This window comes from Poecilia mexicana, unplaced genomic scaffold (genome assembly GCF_051168715.1).
Source record: "Poecilia mexicana isolate PSO_F unplaced genomic scaffold, ASM5116871v1 scaffold_5, whole genome shotgun sequence".
Lineage (NCBI taxonomy): Eukaryota > Metazoa > Chordata > Actinopteri > Cyprinodontiformes > Poeciliidae > Poecilia > Poecilia mexicana.
Window position 1 is genome coordinate 23036440 of NW_028263374.1, and position 24491 is coordinate 23060930.

General features: G+C 36.6%; 1 protein-coding gene across 1 annotated transcript in view; it reads left to right on the forward strand.

Moving 5' to 3' along the window:
• Positions 1-3169: 3169 nt before the first annotated feature.
• The window catches only part of angpt4 (angiopoietin 4), a 73058-nt gene continuing 51736 nt past the window's right edge, over positions 3170-24491 (forward strand). The window contains exon 1 of the mRNA XM_015010382.2: positions 3170-6216. Coding sequence (XP_014865868.1) covers positions 5818-6216 — 399 coding nt within the window. The 5' untranslated portion in view covers positions 3170-5817. The remainder of the gene's footprint in view (positions 6217-24491) is intronic.

Genomic DNA, 24491 nt, shown 5'->3' on the forward strand with positions numbered 1-24491 from the left:
AGATACAATTTGGATCCGAAGAAGAGACAAATAAACATGTGCAGATAGGCCAATTAACCTAAAACTAAAACAAGTTACCATTCAGCTTTATTTAGCTTAATATTCAGTATTAATAGTAATAAAGTTATTTACCTCTTTGGCTTCCAAAAATAAGTAGAAAACTGCAGGAAATGAACAAGATGATCCATTGAAGATCACCTTGAAAATAACACAGTGTCTATTTAAACTATCAAGTGCCCTCAAAAAATGTGTCTATTACTGCATAGGCACAAAATATCCATTAATCCTGTCATCCCTTCATCCAGTTTGTTTATGTGAAATAATCTCAGGTTACAACCAAACAAGTGTTTTTGCAGGTGCTGAGTATTAAAAAGTGTAAGGAGGGTCGTGCCCTCATCCATCAAAGTGCTGTCACACCATCAGGTTCTGATTGTATTCCATGTCAGAGGTGCTGAAAGTGATTGACAGTGACTGTGTTTACATATACTGTTTACTATACTTCACCTACACTACATACTGATGGAGATTCCCTGAGGGATCTGAAGGATATGATGTTGAACCCACAAAAACCTTTAGTTTTCACATTTAAACTCATGTGGCAGTTCCACTGAACAGAACTTCTATAAAGCTGGAAAAGATTCCAACCATGTTTGCTTTTTTATGCATGAATGATCTGTAGACATGAGCAAGTATTCAGCACAATGACTGTGTTTGGTTAATCTTCCCATTAGTGGGTTATTTTTAGTCAGGTTTCAGATAAAGGTGCCTGGCTCTAACATACAGTTGATAGTTAGCTGTGTCCTCCTTTCTTTTTATACTGGTTGCCATGTTTGCGCATTGCCCTAACAACCAAAGCCATCTGGAGGTTTTGTTTTGTGCAACTTTGAGACTTTGGCTGCATACTATGTGGTCACACCAACTCACTTATATAACGGCTGAAGAAAGACAGCTAAAAGGCTGCAAAAGGTGGACAAAATTGGTTGCTACAGAAAAATGACTGAAATCAGCTTGGACAAAACTTTTATTGGACTAAACCGTTTCATGCAAGGTAGGATGTTTATGTTGCATGTTTTCTATTTATGTATTTTTCTTCTTCTTTTAATTACGTTGTGTAATCAGGTCTTTATACACAGCTTGTGTTGTAGTGGTGAGTGATAGTACAATCAAATTGCTTCACTGCTTTGGCATTTTGGAACAGAATTTATGTCAGGATAATGAGGATGTTAGATCTCAATGTTTTAGCATTATTACATGTATTCTGCTAAGCCTTTCTACTTCTGATATTATCACAAAGAAATTTTTCCTCAATTTCTGCAAGATTTAAATGGAAGTCTTTAACTTAACATACTTGTTTAAGAATCAACATGGACTCACAAAGACAACATTATAACACAGAAGGGAACATAAGTTAGTAAATGTTAGTAAAATTAGCTGGTGGCAACACATTTTCCTCTACTTTTACAACACAGTTACAACAGAAATTAATTTTGTATTTTTAAACAAGTTCAGATGTTTTTTTAAATATCATAGATGAGAGTGGCACAATTTGTTAAACGTGTTTGTTTAAAAGTTTTGCTTAAAGTAAAACAGAACAATACAAACAAATATTATTGTAAATATTTTTGTTGGTTAATATACGTATTTCAGAAGTTTTCCGTATTATCTTTTATACTGCTTAACAAAAATATGTGTCATCTATTATATCATTTCAACTGTCAGAATAGACTTTGCCCAGTGTATATTAGTGGAAAAAACACAAGCCCTTTATAACACTAACATCTGAGTCTAATCAAAAGTGCAGCACATCTAACACTGTGAAAAAAAAAAAAAAAGGTTGTGCATCTCTTTTTGGTACCTTGAGACAGCTCAGTGTGGAATAAAAAAAACCCAAAGCAGGATTTGATTTGAAGGTTCACTTGCCACCAACCACCCAGCAGTCACCACTGAACCATTAATATACGCCTGCATTTGTAATGTAACTAGTGAGCTCGCAATACATTTCTTACATTTACCTTACATTTTAAGAAATGTGTTTCAAGTTTGTCAAAAGAGAGAAATGTTCAGTGTTAACATGAAATGTGGAACATCTCCAATGTCAGCCCTTTTTTTAATTCTCTTTGGGGATGTGTTGGATTCCACATGCTGCATTCAAACGTGATCTACGTCTGAGCCAAATGTCTTTTTTTTCTTTTGGAGATTTACCATTGGAAACCTTGAGACAGGAGATTCTCTTCTGTCCTCTCTCCTTGTGTTTGTCTGTAAGCTTTCAACTAAATCTGGTCCGTTTCTTGTTTGTCCATTTTTATTCTCATACTAATCATATAGTGCCTCACTACTTCTGCCTGATTTCTACAGTAATCCTTTTTGTATTGTTTAAAATGGAGAGGCATATTATTGCAGAATATCCTTTGAAATGTAAAAACAAGTAAATCATGAAGACCAAGTGAACTGAGTCAAAACACTCATGCAAAAATCTACTTTATCTTTTCCCACTGGCTTCACAAATTTGGTCAGGATATTTTCCCAGAAAGAAAAATGTGTATCAACTGTAGGATTGTGGCTTGTTTTTCCTACACATGGCTTCATGCAGAAGATAAAACATTTATTCACAAGAACACTTACATTTGCAAAACTGGCACCAGATACCAAAATTGCAAGCCTTTGACCTGATATATTTATAGCTATCAACAAGAGAAATACAAGAATTCAGATTTTTTTAAAAAGCAGAGATTAAGTTTAGAAAGGAGAAGAAAAAAAAGAACCATAGTTAAAATTAAATCCTGGATTAAGAAACACATCCTCATCTCCGTTGTCTGTTTCCCATGGAAGAAAGGTGAAAGGGCCGGTTCATGACATTGTTACTCCTGAAATAAAAAATGAGATGACAGAGACCACCAACACTGAGAAATGATGAGGACAGCTAACTCAGAGCACGTCAATCAAGCCTTACCAACCATCTTACATTTCATAAACATTCACAGAATGATACAGCAGCCTTCACATTTATTAGCAATTCTGTTGTATTAAAAGCTCAAATATGATCATGTTTGTCGATGTGAGTCTGTGTGAGACTCTTCCCAACAGAAGATCTCTGCTGGAGGGCATGACTGTCTTGGTGTAGATTGCACACCTGTCTGTAAACACTCAGTCTTCGTCTGATGATCAGGCTTTTGTTGTTGGATCTCATATTGATTTCCACACCAAGCCCAAATCCTTCAGTTGTTCCTCTCCTGGTGACTCACCCGCTCCATGGTTGTCCATTTTAGTTCCTTCATCTCCAGCGGTTGAACTGCTCTCCAAATACTGTGTTATTTTATGTCTAGGATCTTAAATCTTCTGCTCTGGTTTTGGTCACGTTCTCTCTTGCATGCCTCCGCAATCTGAAGACAGGATCTTAATTTACCCCCTTCTTGCTCGCCTCAACCCTGGAACAAAACTGCCAAACTACTGATGATGGAACAATAATTTTTTGTCCTTTTGTAAATAAACCTTTTACCATATCCCTTCCCAAGTTTCCTTAGTGTATCTGCGTGGGGGGTCAGGAAATGAAGCCCAAATAACTTAGCCAAATTGCAGAAACATAATCTCATGTATGGTATATTAGAAAGAATGAAAATAAAACCTTTAGTAATATTTATTCAGCAATGCAAACAAAAAAAAGAAAGAAAAAAAACTATGGTCTAAACATTAAATCATCTGTACTACAATCATCAGCGTAGGGTCACATTTATTCATCGCTTGCAGCATTTTTAGAGCAATCTTCTTCAGAAAGCACCCGGAGTCCTTGGTTTTCTCTTATGCTTCCGTCTCTTCACCTCATCCCAAAGATTAATTCTCTCACTTAGACCTCTAATGGCCATAGAAGAAAGCTGATTTCTTCTATGGCTCCACATTTATCTGGAGATGTGCGTCCCACATGTATACTCCATGTATTCTCTGGCGTTCTTTTGCTGTGTTAAGAAAAGGAAAAGGAACGCTCTGCACACTGGACTCCCTGGCCAGCCCGTTCCCATGAGAATGATGTCTGTTTGGGGCAGAAGCCATCCACTGCGTAACCTCTCTGCTCACTCCCGAGGGACCAATTGACTAACATTAAGAGAGCGACCCAGTCCAGCAAAAATTAAGATGTATGCAGCAGCGGTAACAGTAGACTGAGGTCAGGTCGAGATGAAAATAAAATGGCATTTTGTCAAAATAAATAAGAGGAGAGGATTAGAAAAGCTTTTTATCTTCAACTCCTCTGCGGCCATTAGAGGATGATCCAGTAACAGAATCTTAAAACAGAAACATTCATTTCGGTCCTTTATTACTCTAATTCAAAATGTCACTACCGGCACATTTTTGGATTACATCTCCTTGTGAAAATCTGAGAGTATCTTTTCTCTCATGGAGCTCCATCAGATATTTTTCTGTATTTGTGTCATTTAATTTCTGCAGAACATTTTATCACCATACAAATAAACTCTGTCAACCCGTATTGTCTCTCCACATGTAGAGCTTGGGTTTCATAAGGCTGGGACCGAGCCATCTATCTGGAACTAATCTTTGTATGTATTTCCATGCAGAGGAAAGCACAGCGGGACGGATGAGAAGCAGCGAGGAGATGCATCCTACGACAGAGATTTTTTTTTTTCTTTCACCTGAACTTTGAGGACTACGTGGTTGGTCATAGCAGCTGATCCCCCATGATGCCCCAGAGAACGACTGTGTTGAGGACAAAAGCCCCAGCTTTGAGTCAGTGTGAATGACCGTAGAAGGCCTTGGCATTTACTTCAGAAGTGAAAGATCAGACAGGAGAAAGATTACAGCAACTACAGTACCTCTTTTAGATCTCTTTCTCCTATCAATGACTCTGCCTTTCCTCTGTGTGTCAACAGTTACGGCTCCGGTTCTGCCCACTCTTTGTATTATCGGTCTGCCCTTCTCTTTACTTTTCTCTCTGTCCTCTTTCTCAGTCTGTTAATCTCCCTCTTTTTTTCTGGCTCCTTCCCATTTCTTCCTCTCTTCCTTTCCTCTCGGCTTGCAAATACGAGGGCACTCTAATAGACCTCCCTCACGTCCCCCATCGTTTCACTCCTCCCCCCTCTCTCTCTCCTTTTCTCTCTCGCTCTCCCAGACTTTCACTCCTTCCCCCTTTTCTGTTTTCAGCCGTTCCCAGATAAGAAGGGGGCAGAAGTAATTCTCTTCAGCCACTTCTAAAGCTGCAGCCACCAGAGAAGAGTGGAAGAAGTAAAATCCAGATATTTACCATTTATTAGGTTTTGTTTAGTTGGTGGATATTTGAATGCTTATGAGATTTTTTTTAGATCTTGCATTTTTAAAATTTCATTTCTATTTAGTTTTTCTTAGTTTTCTCATCATTTTCAGCTCCAGTTTTTCTTTTTTTTCTTTTTTTTTCCTGTTTGGATCTGAACATTCAGGTTTTGCTTTCATGAGAGGAGGAGACAAAACCTGAGGAACCTGCCTGACTTCATGCAGATGGATGAATTTATCTGAGAGAAAACTGACCACAAAAAACCAAACTAAGTTTCCAGTTGGAAAAGTAAACAGAGGTGGGCATCTGTACCACCATTCAGTGGGGGAGGAAATTAATTACCTCCAAGATCAACAGGTGCCATTTTCTGCTGCTCTTTTGATCCACAAGAGAAGAGGAATCTTAAAACTGAAGAGACCATTGTGAAAGAAACAGAAAAACTGAATTCATGGCTTCACTGTTACATGCAAGCTTCCTCCTCAGGTGAACTGGGGTCAAAGTGTGAACAATCTTCCCTTGACCCTGTTAAAGGAATAACGCTTTAAAATATTGAAAGCATCGTCATGAAAGGCCTGAATCTCAGCCGGTGGTTGCTGGTGCTGCTGCTGCTTTGGACCTGGTCCACAGTCAGTGATGGAGCCGGCGTTGGAGGCACAGAGCGAACGGGAGCTGGAAGAAGCCAGAGAAAAGGAGGAACTGGTGGTGGAGGAGGAGGAGGTGCAGAGAAGAGAAAGAGACTTCATCGCATCCAGCATGGTCAGTGTAGCTACACCTTTGTCCTTCCAGAGGTGGACGGATGTCAGAGTGGAGGGTCCCTGTCGCAGGGTGAACATTACGGGGGCTCTCGTGGCGGGGCCAGCGTTGTGCAGAGAGACTCGCCACCCATGGACGGCGAATGGTCGAATCAGAAACTGCAGCACCTGGAAAGCATAATGGAGAACAACACACTGTGGCTGCAAAAGGTAAGGGATGAACTCCTTTTTCTGAAATGTGTGTTATAAACTCATTGATTACAACCGACTGAACCGTCAGAGAAAAGCATACATGCTCTCTGGACAGATGTTTGTATCTTTCTAAGGGAGAGCGATGCTCATCAAAGAAAAAAGGTATGTCATTATATCACAAGTTATGCTGAATGCCAAAGGTGGTACAACAGTGAATGTATTTCTCATTAGAAATGAAAAAGGCGTGACTTACAACATGCAGCTGAGTATCGTCATGTCCAGGACCGCTTAACACCCAGAAGTGAAACTGAAAAAAAAAAAAAAAAGCTTTTTTGTGAAAATATATCTTTTCGCTTCTGCAGCTCCACTCTGATCACATGCGTGATCCATGATGGAGCAAATCTGGGCTGAGGCCGTTGTGGATTTCTTGTGTGGTAATTTGTGGGTTATGGATCAAAGTTTTAAATTATGGTTCTAGATAACTGGCAGCTGGTTTCAATCAGGAGAAAAGCATTGTGTCCCCCTGGTGTTGATCTAGCAAACTATTATTCTTCCTAAAGTAACCTGTCATTTCTTTTCATTGGGTTCTTGACTGCACACTGTGCAATAAAAGTTGTGCAAAAGATAATTCCACTACAAACCATTACTCAAAAAAGTCTCACACTGTTAAGTAACTCAGGTCTGAGTCTCTAACAATCTGACTTCATGGCTGATTTTGCAAGTTTTTTCCTACAATTTAAAATGCTGAAGTCTTCCAATACTCCACCTATGACCTGCAGCCAATTCTTCTCACATGCCTCCCATGAATTTTATTGACACGGAGTTATTTTTTTAGGAGACCCCACAATCCACTGCAATAAAATCCACACTACCTATTGTGAAACAAGTTTGCTTGTTTCTAAGTGCAGAAGTGGATTAGTTCATGCTCTTATAAATTACCTTGATTGTAGGAGTCTGAAGCAAATAGTCACACAGTCCTTGTGTTTTAATTATCGGCTATTTTCCTGTCTCCACATTCGCTGTTGCTTTACCTTAATTGCAAACAAAACAAGTCTTTAAACTGGTGCTATAGGAGTTATAGTCCTGTAAATGGTTATAGCGCTATAACCATTAAGCTATAAGTGGTTATTTAATTTAATATGGGAACACATCTACCCAAACTAGCCTAATCCAAGTACAAATGTAATAATCTGCTTTGCTGAATTAATTTTGATTAATCACTCTTTTTGGAGAGATGAGTCCCTCAGCATTAGCTAAATGTATAATCAAAACATCACTTAATCACTTAACTGTCATGATGACACCGATGCACTCATGCAAACATTTTTGGGGTGACAGTCATGCAGTTGACAAAAAGACCCTAAAAAGCATCTTGTCATGACTGAGGAAACGTAGGAGAAAACAAGTCAGTGACATATGTCACTCTGGAAAGGGTTGCAAAGCCATTCCTGAGGTTTGGGACATTGGGGAGCATTCAGTGAGAGCCAAAACCCACTAAAGGAGTACATATTGGAACCATTGTGAACCTTCCCAGGAGTGGTTAGCCTATCAAAGTTACCTCATAAGTGGATCAATAAATCAGGACATTGCCATAGTTACTTTTTTGTTCATGGTTGAACAACACAAAACAGATTAGGAAAAAAATGGTGTCACACTTGTCAGAAAGACAAACATCTTGGTGATCCCCAAGACTTTCTGGAAAAAAAAAAAAAAAAAAAAGTTTTGAACCAAAGCCGCCTTATGGGACTTTACCTATTAGCCTGTTGTTGAGCATGTTAACAGTGAACACGGTCCAGTACTGGACATTTGACAGCCGATGCTTCCAAGGATTACTTTTTATTTCAATTCTAGACCCAACGTTGTCACATCCCTGTCATAATGTCTCCAAGGAGAAACACTCATTCATACAGTTTGTCTGATTGGTGGTGAAGCGATATTTTACTTGAGCTGAGGAGGAATGAACACTTAATTTATGGCCTCAAACTGCTGTATGTCCTGTAACACAGCTGCTGTGTGGAAAGCTATACATTTCTTTCTTTCTTTCTGAATCACTGAAGAAAGAAATTACTTCAAAGTGTGGAGCAATGAGAAACAGACTAGAGTAAAAGAAATCTGCATCACTTATTTTCTATGGCTGATCTAGGCCACAAGGAATGGTTATATGTCTAAATGCTTCAATGTGGATGGAAGATTTGGACTCTGAAAAAATATGAAATAAATATGTTGTGAAATAAACATGTTATTATGTTACAGCAGAAGCCAGATTTATTGTGAGGTGGTAGAACTTTTAAGAAGTCTTAAGTAAATATGTGTCAAAACATTTCCCCTGACGAAGCCGAGCTATTCAAGAGAAGGAGTGCGATGCAAGTTTTGCACACAATGGATGGCAGACAGACGTTCAGTACACTGTGAAAAGTTTGAAGGGTAGTGATGTAAATTCAACAATATTTTCACCCAAAGAAATATGATCTGACTTGAAAGAGGTTGATGTTATCTAACAATTCTTGCAGCAAGCCACATTTAAAGTGATCTCGGTTTGGAGAATTATGTAAAAAAATTTCATGAGAGTCAAGTGGAAGCTTTAAAATATCAGCAAAATTAAAATGTATTACATTGATATGTAATCAGTTTTATCTTTCACTCTTTTCTATTTATTTCCTATTATTTCTGCCTGTGAGGGGACTTGGAGGGGATTTAGTGGGATAAACAGACAGAAATCAGCGCTGTGTGATATGTTTTTTGTCACATAATTTCTTGCCACAAATACACATTAGATAAGTCACACAGAAGTACACTGTGACAGATCAAATGCCTGGACTTCAGCCAAGTCCGCAGGAGTAATGGTGTTGACAGGAACAAAATTTGGAGTTGTCACATGCCATCAATGAGCTTTCAGGAGCTTTCTGACCTTTTTTTCTTCTTGTGTAACTCTCCATGTGCAGAGCTGCACAGCTGGCTTCAGTGTGGGATATCAACTTCATTTGAGATCTGTGAGCAACCAGACACCGCAGCTAGCAACTCGTCTTTGTTTTTTAGCAAAGGATATTTTGCAAAAGTTGCCTTTGTCACAGATTCGTTTAACGAGTGAATTGCTGTGTTTTTAAGCATCCTCAAAAATGTAAAAACAGAGCAATCTTTTTTTTCAGATTAGGTGCCAATGATTAGGATTTGCTTCGGCATGAGAGGTAAGCTCTGTCCTATCTAAACCTTTGACATCAAGGTTCTGTCTTTATCTTTACTTCAAAAGGATGTGATGCCATCTTACAAAGATGTAAAGAGTTCTCTGATGTCTAAAGAAAAAGGCTGTGGATGCCAAAGAGTCATGGAATTGCTTCAGAAGATCCCCTAACTATCCAACTGAAATCATTTTACTGTAAAAAAAAAAAAAGTAGTTATTTTTGAAATTATGGCATATCTACCATCTTAGCATTACAGGCAAAGAGTAAAACATTTAATATATGCTAGAATTAAAATCAATCTCACCTAAAATTTAAAGTTTAAGTCTAAGAAAAGAAAACGTTCAACTAGATAATCCTCAAAACACAAACACAGTAGCCTGAGATTTTACCACAAATAAAAAAATTGCCTTGAGGAATTTGACTCTGTCCTGTTTTTGAAGCACATTAGATTCATCACAAGACACATTTCCACAGTTTATGAACTTTTTGCTTTTCAAAATACCCTAAAATTGTTTACTTCCCCAGATTTCTCAACCCTTTTTTCACCTTTGGGACAGCAATTATTAGCCTTTGATTCATATTAGAAATATAAATCAAGTAATCACTAGACTTACACAAAAAGATGTGCAGTAGTCAAGCTTAATACATTTAAGGCAAAGTGGACAGACAAACACACATCAAGCTCATACATCTGTATAACCCTCACCCCTAAACATCGGCAGTAGAAACTGCAGTAAGCCCCTTCCTGCTGACTTGCAGGATGAAATGATTTAGTTGCAGCAGGTGTTGTTGATCCACTAAATGAGATTAGCAAAAGAAAACATTTTTTAAAGGAATCTACAGGCAGGGAGCCCCCATTCATCATCATTAGAGTCGTTTAGGTGTTGCAGATGAGGGCGGCAGCATGAATAATGCTCCTGTTTCAGAATCATAATTCTTCTGAGTTAAAGAGATTTATTCAGCTGCCTGAGCTTGCTGGCTGCACCTGTCATAGCTCACAGAAAGTTTACATCCGCTGTTAATTATGTGATGAAGGAAAACTCTGCAACTTAAGTTATCACAACACGCATGCAGTTTAAACAGACGGATGCTCCAAATACTTGGGAGGGTTTTTAAATTGCTTAAACTTGTCGTGAACAAGTTGTTTGATCAGGTGCCTTTATGAAATGTTAACGTGTCAATTTTATGTCACAGTTCAGAGAAGTAAATAGTTTAAAGAAAGCCCTATCAGAACACGTAAAACACAGAAAACATGCTATTAATGTTTTGTAAACTGTGTGATGGAAAATTTAGATTTTTATTATGGTTCTCACCCTCAACATTTTTCTCCTTTTAGATATTTAGACGTTTCAACCTGACTTTGTAGTCTAAAGACTTTTCTTATGATACTTTCATTCTATTTTCCAGTTTTTCATTAGACAGACAAAATGTCTACAATTTAATGACCATATATTTAGTTAAACTAAATCCACAGTCTAATTAATCACAAATACACATTTAGAGTTTTGACATTAACACCTGCAAATTACCAAAACTGTCATAAAATATCCTCCAGTGCAAAGATTCAACACTGATCTTCTTTACCAACCCATAGCTGCTCATATTGAAATAAAATTAAAAAAAAAAAAGATGTTCTCTACAAATTATATCTGAACACAGTTCTTTAAATTCAAACATAGAAGCTTATCTCAATCCCTGGGATTTTCTCAGGAATGTTATCTGGCTCAGTCCTTACATTTCAGTCACCCTCTGCCCATACTGTTCTTGTTTGTGGCACCTTAATGGGAAAGGGAGCTACCAAATGCTATCAGAGCAGGGGCATACATCTCTACCTTCAAGACTCCTCTCTTCAAAGAGCACCTTATCTTCTGCTATCTTCTAACAACGCTAATCTGTCTGACTCAGTTTTTTTACACTTTCTTACATGTCCTACTTGGTATGTAAAGTAAATGGATCCATAGTACAAAGAAAGAGTCTTTTTTTTCTGAAGTTGGGTTGTGTGAGGTACATATAGTAGAAGAGCCACAATTATCTCAATTTAGGAAATTCTGACTGACGTACCGAATTGTAGCTGATTTCAAACAGCTGTTTTAAAAGTTTTTTAACTGCAAATGTTTAAATCCACTGGATAAAACATGATAAACATTGACAACTTTCCAAGGGAATACTATAAAGATTGTTGCTGTTTTGTCAGAAGAGCACTTCCAATATGAATATGATAATGCATAAAATTGTCAGATATGAATATGTTCTATTATCTTGAAGGGTCTAAGTCGCTGAAATTAGGGAATCCATCTGACAAATCGTTAGCATTTCAGCAATCTGAGGATATTCAGTACATTTCCACAAACAAACAGTGACTTAGCTTCTGCCTACTCCAGATAAAAAATGAAAAACATACTGATAACTTTGTAGAATCTCTCATAAAAGAATTAAATGTAAAACCATCTGGTCTACTACTTTAAGCTAAAAGGTACATGGAACTGGACTAATTAAGTTTACCCTGAATTTATACTCAAAACACTTCAAACGTAAAAATTTTACACAATTTTATGGTAAAGTAAAATGTTAATCTTAAGCAAAACTATAAAAATCAATAATTTTCTTGTTGTCATCTTGTTGACAACTTGCTTGAGGTAATGATGCAATCGCTTCAACCATAAGGGTGATGCAACGCCTCAGGTCCTCAGACACATTCCCACAATTCCTGAGGTAAACAAGACAAACATTTGTCAAAAAATAACATGCAGATATTCTGTCTAAACCTTTATTGTATCAAAACTATGTCCACATCTTTGCATTATATGTCTTTCCAACCTTTTTAAAGTGCAGATACATTTGTGTAGCAAGCAGAATATCTGCCGTTTCAGGTCCATTTACAAATTGTTGTTAAAGCAAAGTGAAAACACTAACAGGTTACTTGGTATTTCCAGCAAATCACATGCACAGATGTTCATTTACTTTTAGGTCAAAGCTAAGTATAAACTCACCCAGATAATCAGATTGTGTAGCAAGCTGTGGCAGGAGAAAAATAACAACTTTACATTGAGATTCTGAGCAGTTCTCATTTCGGGAAAGCAGGAGTTGGAAACGTTTGTATTCATTTTCTTCATTGTTTTTTAACTGAATGTATATTTTTCCATTTGTTGCTGCTGTTCTGCCTCATTCACATTAAATACTTTCTAAAGCATCTGAAGTCTGCCTCTTTGCAGCTGAAGGAAATAAAAAGAAAACTTCCATGAAGCACATTTCTTTTTCTACAGTGGCTTGATGCCATTGTAAAACGCAATTCCATTTGCAACATTACATGGGTTAAGATACATTCCAGTGTAAATGGAGTGTATAAAATTCTCATTATTCCTTCTGCCCACCCCTGCTGATTTCTTCATTGTGGTAGCTGAAGGAGGGATTCTGCTACTCTCTGGAAAGATTTTAATCTCTCAGAGTGCTTGGCTGGATTAAACCACTGAGATTTTACCAGCACTTTTAACAAGGCATGCAGGAGTGTGCTTGTGTGTCCGTGTTGGGGCGATGTGTATACAAGTGTCTGCGTGTGAGCATGAATGTGAGCTGGGATGTAATTACCACCCACACTGTTAAATCTCAGGGGAGACGTGGATCAGATCCAGAGCTGATGTCTGCAGCATCCCGACAGGAGACAGAGGGCGACCTTTCACCTTTGGCATTTAGTCAGGGTCAGTCTATGAGTAGATAATTGTGTCTTTCTACAGAACATCTCCACCATCTAAACATACTTTTAATGCAATTTAGATCAAAGATAAAAGCTGTTGTCTTCTTTGCTTTGCTTTGCTGACTTTAGCATTGTTTCTTTTTCCTCTGCTATAGTTTGGTTACATTTCCTACACAGATATTAATCCCCATGAATGTTAGCCACAGCATCACTGTCTTTTATGTAGCCGTTAATCACTCATATTTAATTTTTTTTGCCTGTATTTACTCTGTAAAGACTTTAATTTCCGTTCTAATGGAAGCCAGGCCACGGCTACATTGAAAATGGTATTAAAACAATAAATACAAGTAACACAAACCAGAAAACAGAAACTCAAAGTCACCATACAAAAGCATACAAATCAAGCTAGGAGTTTGAACTTTATTTCTTCTAAGTCTTAATATGCATTTATCACTGTTAGAGATATGTTTATGTCCCTAATCAGTTGATTTTTTATTATTATTATTTTTTTTTTAGATTTCCCACCTACAGCAATATTTCAGTGTCCAATTCTCCAAAGTTCATGTGCATACAAACTATATTTATTATCTGGTAAAAAAAAAAAAAAAAAGAAAAAAACTTTGACATTCTGATTTTAAGGAGCATAAAGAATTTGAAGGGACGTGGATGGAAGTTAATAAGTATTAATAAAATGTTCTTTGTTTATAATGCAAAACAACTGTTGTGGAGTTACAGTGAGAAGTATAATGGTTTTAAAGTTCAAAACTGGTTTGCTTCCAGCTTTCCCCGTCATATCTAGTTGCCTCTGAGCAAGGCACTCAAGCCCTTGTTGCTGCTCTGCATCTCTGTGAGTGTTGGGTAAATGAGTGTAAAGGATTTTGAATGGTTGTTAGTTATAGAAAACCACTACGTACATCTTTCATGATATCAATTAAATTAGTATTCAGAGGTTCTGTGGAATATGAAAATGTGAACTTCTTTGTTTTTTTACAGTTTACACAAAAACAGTACAAAGATGAATTATAACAAAAATGCAGTGAATTGTTATAAATTGTCACCATAAAAATTAGACCAAATAAACCAGAAAACAAATCTGATCTAATAATTACACCAAAAAGATTTTACATTTTAATCATCAACTTTTGCTAACAAGAATTAGGTGAATAACATATCTTAATTAAGGAAACAAATATTTTCAAAATCATGGATGCATTAAAATGACTTATAGCAAATGTAACTAGCTACAACATCTGGAAAGATAACAAACTGGAAAATCCTGTAACTAATCCAAGTTTATAGGCTTATAAACACTGCACACTAAAACATTTTGCATTATTAAAAACAAAGATTCACACAGACTCACAATGCAAACTGCAGACCAAAGAATGAATTAAAACATTGCAACAGCGCTAGAAAATAAAGAGTCACAGCTGTCTCATGTCTAAGTCAGGGCTCCAGTGGAGTAATCCTCATTTGTTCCAACTTATTTTAGTATTTTTGTTTCTCATGTGAACACCCGTGGCATGTGCTCTCTCTCTCAGGGCTCAGGAAATCACAAATCAAAGATTTAAGCCAGGGTCAAAGTTTCGGTCCGGCTGAAACTAGATGGAGACGACCGTGGCATTAGTGAAGTTGCTTCGCGCTGCTTTTAAGCTTTAAAGTAAAAACAAACAGAAAGAGGGTGAAAAGTGCTGAACTCTACAGCTAGCTCAGGAAGGAAAACAGAAGTTGTATCATTAGTTACGTTTTCCACTAAAAGTAATGCTTCCTGCTAAAATAAACTTGATCAACTGCGAATTATTTATAAAAACTACTAAACCTCATGAACATTACTTTTACGGTTGGATTAATAAAAAAAAGTGCCTCTGTCTTGTTTTTTTTTTTTTTTCTTTTTTTAGATAATTAAAGTAATTTGCATATTATCTCTAACCTCAGCAGTAAAAGGCAATGTGTCTCTGTCAGCTCTTACCACTCCATCTCTTTCTGGCTTCACTGGGCTCTGTGGTCTCAGCAGCAGTTTGTGGTTTTTAAGACAGACTGCCTGTAAACAGCAGTAAGTGAGGTAGTTAACAGGGGGGCTGTTTAGTTTTCTGCCAAATGACTGACTTCAAATGGACCTGTGCCTGAGAGACTGAAAGAGGGAAACAGGAAAGTCACTGTGGTTGGATCACAGCCTGGCTATCAACCGAGGCCGCTCTGATACAGTGCTTTGATGTGGTCAGGGGTTGTGCTGACGATAACCCTCTCTGAAGAGAGCGGGGCAAAGGAGGAAAGACAGTGGCAGCTTTAGAAAGTCTGAAGGGATAAGACGAAAAAAGTGCTTTAGGGTTTTTATTCACATCACAGGGTGCTTATTGTCAGTTGTGTTCATTGGCTGGAGCTTGACATTTGTCCTGACGCATACAGTAACTTTTAAAAAGAACTAAATACACAAATTGTGATTATGTGTCAGGTTAAAAATATGTTCAGAAGACATAAAGCTGATTCAAACTTTGATTATTGTTTGAGTGATTCAATATGAGATGAGCGTTATATTAATTGGTACGACAGGTAAAAATATTGCTTTTTTTCAACTCATTAACTCATTTTATCAGAATGGATATTTTGCACAGTGATGAACTAACTTGATTTCAGCAACAGTATATATTTTAGATTTCAATATGTATTTTAAGAAAAAAACTATGATACGTTAACGGAAAAAAGACCTGATCAGTTAAAATTAAAATTTAGTAATTAAAAATTACAATTCACTTGTATATAAAGCATTAAGATCAAAGATTTACATGCACTGTACAGAGACCTAACTTTTTGTCTTACTGTCTATTAAGTCAAGATAATATTTCTTGGTTGTAGGTAAATTAGGATTGTTGAATCTATTTCTTTTTATGAAATGCCAGAATGAGGGGAGACCAAGATTATTTTCTTTACTTGCTTGAACAGTTGACACACCCTTCTTTAGTAGTTTGTATAATTAGATTTTAAACTTTATTACTTGAGTCAAACAATTTTGGGTTTTCTTCCACAAGCTTCTCATAACAGCTCGCTAGAGTTGTGTCCCTTCCCACCTGACAGAGCTGGTGTAATTAAGTCAAGTTTGTAGCCCTGTTTGCTTGCACACACCTTTCAGCCCTCGGCATAAATTTGCAGTGAGGCTTTTTGACGACCACTCTAAAACGACGACCACTCTGCCATAAACTTGGCTGTAGATCATGGTCATGATCCATTTGAACAAGTCATTTGTTCTAAGGATCTCAGTGTTCTTTCTCACTGTTGTCTTGCGACACTGCTTCAGTATGAACACATAACCTCCAGTAATAATATCTTATTTGCTGGTCCACCAGTCTGGTAGCAAAACACACCCTTTTCCCTGGGAATGAAACAATGACCTGTAGAAACAGTTGATTTTGTTTCATAAGATCTCAGGGCATGTCTCCAAAACTTTTTTTTTTTTTTTTTTCCTGAGTACATTTGGAAACTGTAATCTGTCTTTTTATGTTGCTTTTATATTCATGACTTCTTCTTTGCAGAGTGGCCTTTAAGTTGCAGATTTCTTTCATTGTGGATGAATAACAATGACACACTTATTGACTTCAGCCAACACTTTTTCAAGTTTTTTTGTGTTGGTTATGTGGGTTTTATGAGCATTTAGCACTGAAACACATTCATATCTGGACATAGATGTTGTTTTCTTCTTACACAGTCAGAAGACTAGAAACTTTACTGGTTTTTGCACTTGCACATAGTTGTTTTAGCGCGTAAACTTGACACCTTCAGGCATCTGGAAATTGTACTGAAATAAGAACCCAACTTGTAGAGGCTCTTTTTTCTTGATGTCTTGGCTGAGCTTAAAATAAATAACTAACCATTCCTTTGAATAGACTTGCTGACTAGATCTGGATTTTAAGGATAAGTTATTCATGATTGAATGATCAGACGTTTCCCTGCACAGCGCTGATTACATTTTTTTTTTTTGCAAGGCATAAACAACATCAAACAAAAAGATAGGCTCAGTGTTCTTTAATTGAGGTTGTAGTTTAGACTTCAACATGAAAGGAATAATTTACAATCCCATTCCTATTTGTACAGGAAAGCACATTTCCCTCAACCAGGTGCATTTAATATTTAGAAGAAACAAAAAGAGCTTTAAAGTGTTTGTTATTGAATTGTGTGTCTACAAGCCCAACACATTGGGGGATTTCCTAATTTTGATACAAATGTGAAAATAAAATCTGATTTTTCAGTATTTGGCCAGTTGATTAAAAATAACATAGAATAAAAAATGGCCAAGACTGACATCTGACCAACTAATTTATCTTTAATAAAACACGTTGATTTTTAACATAAGTGCTTAAAACTGAACTGAATTTGGTGATACAAAACCTATCAGTTATGTTCTAATAAGACAAATATTTCAAAGCATATTTAATGTTTTGGTCATGTTCATTTTGTATATTTAAATGATTTAAGTAAATTTAGTACTGTATATTAATCAATTTCCATATAACTCAAATTGAGTGGATAAATAAAAGGACAGCTTGTCCATAGGTTTTCATTTTCTACTAAATACTACAAGTTGATTTCAACTTTAAGTCGACTTGAATGAACATGCCTACATGACAACAGCTGGGAAGTTTATCATGTTGATAACAAAATCTCACCAGAGAACTTCGCAGGGAGCTTATGAGCAGGTGGTGTTGCTCATGCAGCAGAAAGCAATTTATGACCAGCCTTTCTGGAGATTACAGTGTGTTCCGAATCCAACTTGTGATGAAAGGTAAGAGAGCTTCAGGATAAGAAAATGCTAAATGTTCTAGGCGTAAAGTCAACAGAATAGAAACACCTGGTTTGTGAGCTGCTCCATTCTCCTTCATCCGTCACAGTAATACATCAAACGGCTCTGACTGCACTAATAACAGCCTAATAACAGCCATTATCTAGCCATCAGCCTCCTTAAGTCTGCTGACACAACTGCTGACAATTCAGCGCCTATTTACTTACATCTGACTTTTGAATACATAGAGACAAATACAGGCCCGTGGTAAAACCGCAATTAACTTTAATTATGAAAAGTTGGTCATTTATGTGTTTGTTTTATGATTGGTGTATTTCTGGCTGCAATACTTTGTGATTTAGTTTTACAAAGAAGAGAAAAAATACTTGCTAAAATGTAGAAACAATTGAAATAGATTCTGTTTAAGAAAAACATTCCTACAATCTTTCAATTCACATGTGTCTTTTCTGAAAGACAAACTGAAATAAATACATGCAAGTAAAGCACTATTTCAGATTTGAGTCCAATTTAACAAGGGATTCTCAAGGCTAGCTGCTGATTTTACGAGAAGGAAGCTCCTCCACTCAGAACAGCTTAGGAAACTTCATCCTAATAATACTTTAACTTTGAATTCCCACTGAGCTCATCACACTGTCTAAAGATGAGCCCAGAACAAAGAAAGCTCTTTTTGTCCAGTTGTATCTGGGATCATAGTCTTTGGTCATGATCCATAGCTAATAAACATGGATAAGTTGGAATATTAATGGACCAGTAAATCAGTAGCTGCTTGGCTCAGTTCTTTCTTTACAAGAACAAAGTGCAGCAAGACTCACATTACAACAGACAGGACTCCTATGTAGTCTATTTCCCATTAGATAAAAACACATCGTCATAGATGTTGTTCATACATCAGTCATTTTAGTTTAATCTCTTGGGACAGTAGCTAATGATAGGTTATTAATTGTTTGCTTACGAAAGACATCTTTACTCACCCATTTAAGAGAAAAACAGTGAGTATTGTTCTTTGATAGATCTGTTTCAGGTCTTTATGTCAGTGTTAGAATATGTTGGAGTCAGGCTAACGCGCTATTGCTGTCTTTATTGACTGAAAATGTTTCACCCCAAATTTAAAAGAGCTTCAATATCATTACTCGTGATGAAGCTGTCTAGGACTGATTGTGAATCTAGTCAGTATTTATGAAACTGAAACATGAGTGTAAGTTTCATAAATACTAAGTAATGTGTGTTTTTGTGCTGGTTGACAGTTTTTATAAAGCAAATTGCAGACTGGCACTAAAGGTATTTAGATTGCTCATTTTTCAATTCTGTATTTTCATTGTCCGTGCATAACATGGAGTACATGCCATTACTGTCATTACTGTCTGAGATAAGTTTTGCTTATGTATTAACGAAATTTATTCCTTTTGGTAAATTACTTTTGTTTTCAATAACCTGCAGTTTTACTGCCTTATTCCAGTGAAGCAAATTCAAAGTTAGTTTTATATGATCAGAAAAAGATGCACAATCTCAAGATTTTGATATTAATATTTGAAAGGCTGTTTGTAAATATAAAGAAAATTGTTCCATTTCAACTGAATAAAACTTTTACAATACCAACTGAAGTGTCCTTGATAATATGGCATGGGATAACTTCTACATTTTGTATGTGGTGATCGCCACATGCATGTTTTTAAGCCCTTCACAGTGTTGAAATTAAAGGCTGTAAATTTTTATTTTCAAGGATTTCTGTTAGTTTACTCCCCATTTGGGACTTGTTTTGAAATGATTATTGAGAACTGGAGGCATGGATGGGAATGTTTTAAATCCAGCCAAGTGTTTTATGGAGATATGAAGCACTGAGCTGGGAGTGCGTTGATCCGGGTTAAACAAACTGATTTGACTGCCAGCTGGCAAATGTGCTGGTGGTTTATGAACTGACAATGAAGGACGATGATGTGCTCCTTCATTTCTTGACACTACATCAAGATACTATGATAAATGAATCGGCAAACATAATTTCAAAACACATTTACAAGAGTTTCTTGCTGTCTTTATTGTTTCCCTATAACTGATTGTATGGAATTCAAATTTGATTTAATACAACATACAGCATCTTAAATGACTTCAATAAATAAAAGAAATTAAAAACACAAACTATTGAAGTAAATGGTAGAACAGAGTATGTGCCTTTAATCAAGAGTGGAAGAGTGCATGTCTGTCAGCATAGTTTAATACAGACTTGGGGTTAGTTCAATACTGACTTAAAGTCTACAGAACAAATATGAATTTGTTTAAAACACCTTGGGAATCAAGGTGATTTAGCTAGAATCCTTTTGTAACCTGCTCATGTTTCCTTATTGAGCTGTTGCTAGTGAAATCCTGCTGACAGTCTAGGTCAGTAGCAGCATGAGTAAGTTGTCCTGAAAATCGTTGTCCTGAAAATCATCATCCCCGGTTTTGTGCGACACTCTAGATAAAACCACACACATACAAAAAAACACAAGTAAACGCACACACTGGGGCAGCGTGCCCCCGTCAGACTGCGCACAGAGTAAAAAAAAACTTGAGGTCTAAATTAGACCCATATCTCAAGACTGTGGGAGGGTTAAGAAAATTTCTCCTATTGTCTTATACTGGTAGCTCACCTTCACTCTGTGGTTGCAGCAGCGCAGTACATCAAAAACAGATCAATTTTGCATAAACTATGATTTTCAGCCTTTGAAAATCAGAGTCCTTCCCCTGAACTGGTTTGCCCTACAATGACTTTACATGACAGTTAACGTAAGGAAGTATCTACAAGTTCCTTTAGGTTTCATAGGTTTTATGCTTTATCCAGAACTGATGTTCTGCTGTGGTCAAAAATATTAAAGTACTGTATGTTATGGTTTGGTCATGGGACAAGGATGTGAAGACCAAAACTCTAGTAAAGTAGAAGGACAGGAGCTGGATGCCATGAATGTGTTTTGAATAGGCTTGCAAGTGTTGACTTTGTTGACCAGCTGCTTTGCAGAGCAGCGTTGGTACAAGAGAAAAGGGGAGAGTTACTTGAGATAGTGCAGACACTGATAAGAAAATATGAGCTCTGGTTGAAGGGGCAGATCTGCAAATAGCTTCTGGGGCTCAAACAAAGAGTCTGATTAGCCTCAGTTGAGCCTGCAAAGGGTTAGCAAGCTTGAAAAACATGAAAACACCTGATTATCATTGGTAACATTACTGCAGTGGTGTTGATGTTGAATTATTACAGTGTATTTTAAAGTAATAAATAACGTGTTCCATATTCCTTGCTTTTTATATCACCTGTTTATTGTATAGGTAGGAAAAATTTAAATGACTCATTTATTTACACAACTTTAAATTAAATAAAAGTAAGAGTTGAATTTATGAAATTATGATCTGCATAAGCACAACAAACTGCATGTCTTAGTCTATTTGGAAACAGTTATGTTGTTTCAGCCTATTGGGACATTACTGTACGTGACTCTGGCCACTGTTTGTAGAGAAGAAAGCAAAGACATGAATTATTAAGGTTAGGTTGAAGTTAGAGGTCATGTTTTGGTAGAAAGTAGTTTGGAAGGAAATGAAGATTAATAAGTTTGAGATTCTCCGAATCTTGTTTAGAGATTCGGAGAACACAGTTGGACAAAAGAAATTCCAACTGCGTTTAAATATGTTATGAAAAAAGTTTTTTCTTAAAGGTCAGAGTTTTGTAATTGGTGAAGTAGCAAAACTGATAGAAGCCTCTTTGTTGTCTTTTTTTTATGAACAGCTTCCTTTCCAGCCTGCAAACACAACTTATTGTTAGTTCTACAGTAACTCACATGGATTTAATAAAGAAGTCAGACACTTTTTATTTAAAAATTTCACTGATTTTATGGGGCACATAACATGATTAAAGAAAAAGGTTGAAGACTTCAGTTCATAATTTAATAAAAGAATCTAATCAATCTTTTTTTTTATCATTCTCATTCAACACCAACCTCAGTGAGTATGCTTTACATGCTATGTTTCCTGCAGCTGCATTGTACATTGGAAACAACTGTTTTCTGTTGTGGTGAATTATTTTGAGGGAACAGTGAACAAATCAAAGAGGAAGTATGAGCTTGTTTGTCATTGCCTAAATATTCACAGTGTGTCAAGTTGTTTTAATGTTCAATGGTCTTTTGTGTTTGAGTGAGTGAGTGAGTACAAGTTTGGTTAGAAGAAGCAATTTCTTTCATCAGCAAAAAAAAAAAAAAAAAATGTTTTGTATATCAAAGGTAATTAATGATGACATATTTTCAAGTTTTAATTTTTTTTTTTTTATTATTATCACAAAACCTGTGAAAGAGGATCCGATGGAATATGTTCTGCAAAAGCTGACAGGTGGATTAAACAAAATATAAGATTTTACGCAAAGAAGAAACAAAAAGGTGCTGCCAAAAGCACATGGACTAAAGCAAGAAGAGACATCAAAAACAAGACCTGACATGAGAGAATTTATAAAGCAAACTTGAACAAAGATGAGACAAGGCTTTGGCAAAGAACATCTGAAAATGCCGAAGGGTATAGTTTGAAAATGATTTCAACACAGCTGGGCCTTTCTTTGTGTTAGCTCACTCAACATAACATAAAACTCAACCAAGCGATAACAACAAATGACCGTTATTATATATCTTTGTAAACCCGTGCTGTGCCTCTCTTTACCAAAGAAAGGGGTGTATCATGCATGACTTCATGCCTTTTATGCACAAAATACTATTTTTGCCTCACTGGAAAAACAAGTAGAATCAATGAAAATGTGTAATAAAAAATAAAATATTTATGCTGCAATTAATGTTATAAAACAAAAATGTGCTTAGTTATCTTTTTTATAAAAGTATAAAATGTTGCCATTTTTAATCTATGTTAAATCCATTGCTAACAGTTGTTTTTTTCTCTTCCGCAAATTCAGACATTCTTCACTCAGATGATACAACTCATTATGTTTTATCTCACTGCTGCTTTTCTACAAACTCCCCATAGCCACAAAGGTTACAGTTTGTTCATTTTTTATTTATTTATTTTTACTAGTTTGCAAAAATTACAGCTATCACAGGCTTGGCTCTGCAATGTGTGGTGGAGAGCCACACATCAAAGATGACACACCACACAAACAGACTTAATTGACAAACAATCAGACAGCACACAGAAAACCTCTAGAAATCAAACAGTAAGCAGTAAGAGTAAGCAATCATGGCCAACAAGGACAAAGTACCCAGGTTTGGCATTTGGCCAATGCTGGGATATTTGGCCAAATATCGGAGATAAGCTGAATGTCCCCGATTTGAGGTAGGAGAGGTTCCGATGTCCTACCTACTGGACTAGCTCACTCTTAGCACACCACACACAGCAGAAATATCTCATAAGATTATCTTTAGAGCCTTCATGATAATCAGAGTGTCATTACGGTTGTTGGAAGGGGAAGGTTGGGTCACAAATCATCATAATTATGTTGCCGTGTGACCCAGGATCTTCTATGTTCCAAAACAAGATTTTATAGGAACTGATAGCTTCTGTGGCTTCACTTGACTGCAGAGTTAGAGAGAAAGACCTCAGCCAACATACAGGACTACATGTTTACTACAGCAGCCAAGAGCTAACAAAAGGGCAGGTGTTCTCATTTGGCAGTGAAGACTCAGAGTGAAAGGAAAGTAAAAACCTTGAAGCTAAGTAGAAAAGAGACTGTGGGAAAACAATGTGTTGAAAAACTAGAACAAGATGGTCCTAACACTTGATACAATTATAAAATACAGAAATCAAACACCATAATAACAGGAACCAAATGACAGAGTGAACTCCAATGACTAAGTCATTTTTTAAATCCCTTTTGTCTCTTCATGCCTAAGTCACTGGATGTGCTTTCTGACCACATGTGGCTTGTTTTCTGATCTGATTACAAAAGGATTTTTCTGCCCAGTCAAGAGAGTAAGAATGAAAGAGAAATGCACTTGTTTCTCTTTCATTCTGTTTGAGAGTTTCCTTTTAGTGTGAGCCAGGTTGGACCTCTGAACTGCTCTGGCTGATTACTGGACACTTATCAACGCGGTTAATCTGCTCGCCTGCCAGAGGAACACTTCAAACAGGCTGGCAGCCGTTTTGATATAAAAAAGGAAAACAGTCGGAAAAAGGAACAGAGTCAGATGTTCACGTTTGCAAATGATTTTGCAGCTGTCAAAACACAGTTAAGATCCACAGATCCACACTGTTTAAGCACTGTAAGATGAGCTGAAATATTCAAACACATGACATGCTTTCTAAATCAGCTTCTTTTTCTCCAAAGGATATAGAGACGACAATAATGCAATGACAAAAAAGTTAAATGGTGCATCATCTAATTCTTATAACTCTTCGTTTTTACGTATAAGACTTGTAGTTCACAACAGGCATAATTTTGTTAAAAGCAAGATTACTTCCATGTCTTATTTTCTGTTTTAGCTGTGGCATGTACTGTGTTTTCATATTTTCCTTATTACTTTAAATCCAAGAACACAACTGTTTTATAATCCTGGGGCAAAAATAGTTTCTAACATAAAATATGGTTTTGGCAGGTGTCTGTAAAAATCCAATTTGATTTATCTAAGTTCCATGCATTAAAAAGTATTTTGTTTTATGGCTCTATAATAAGAAGACATTT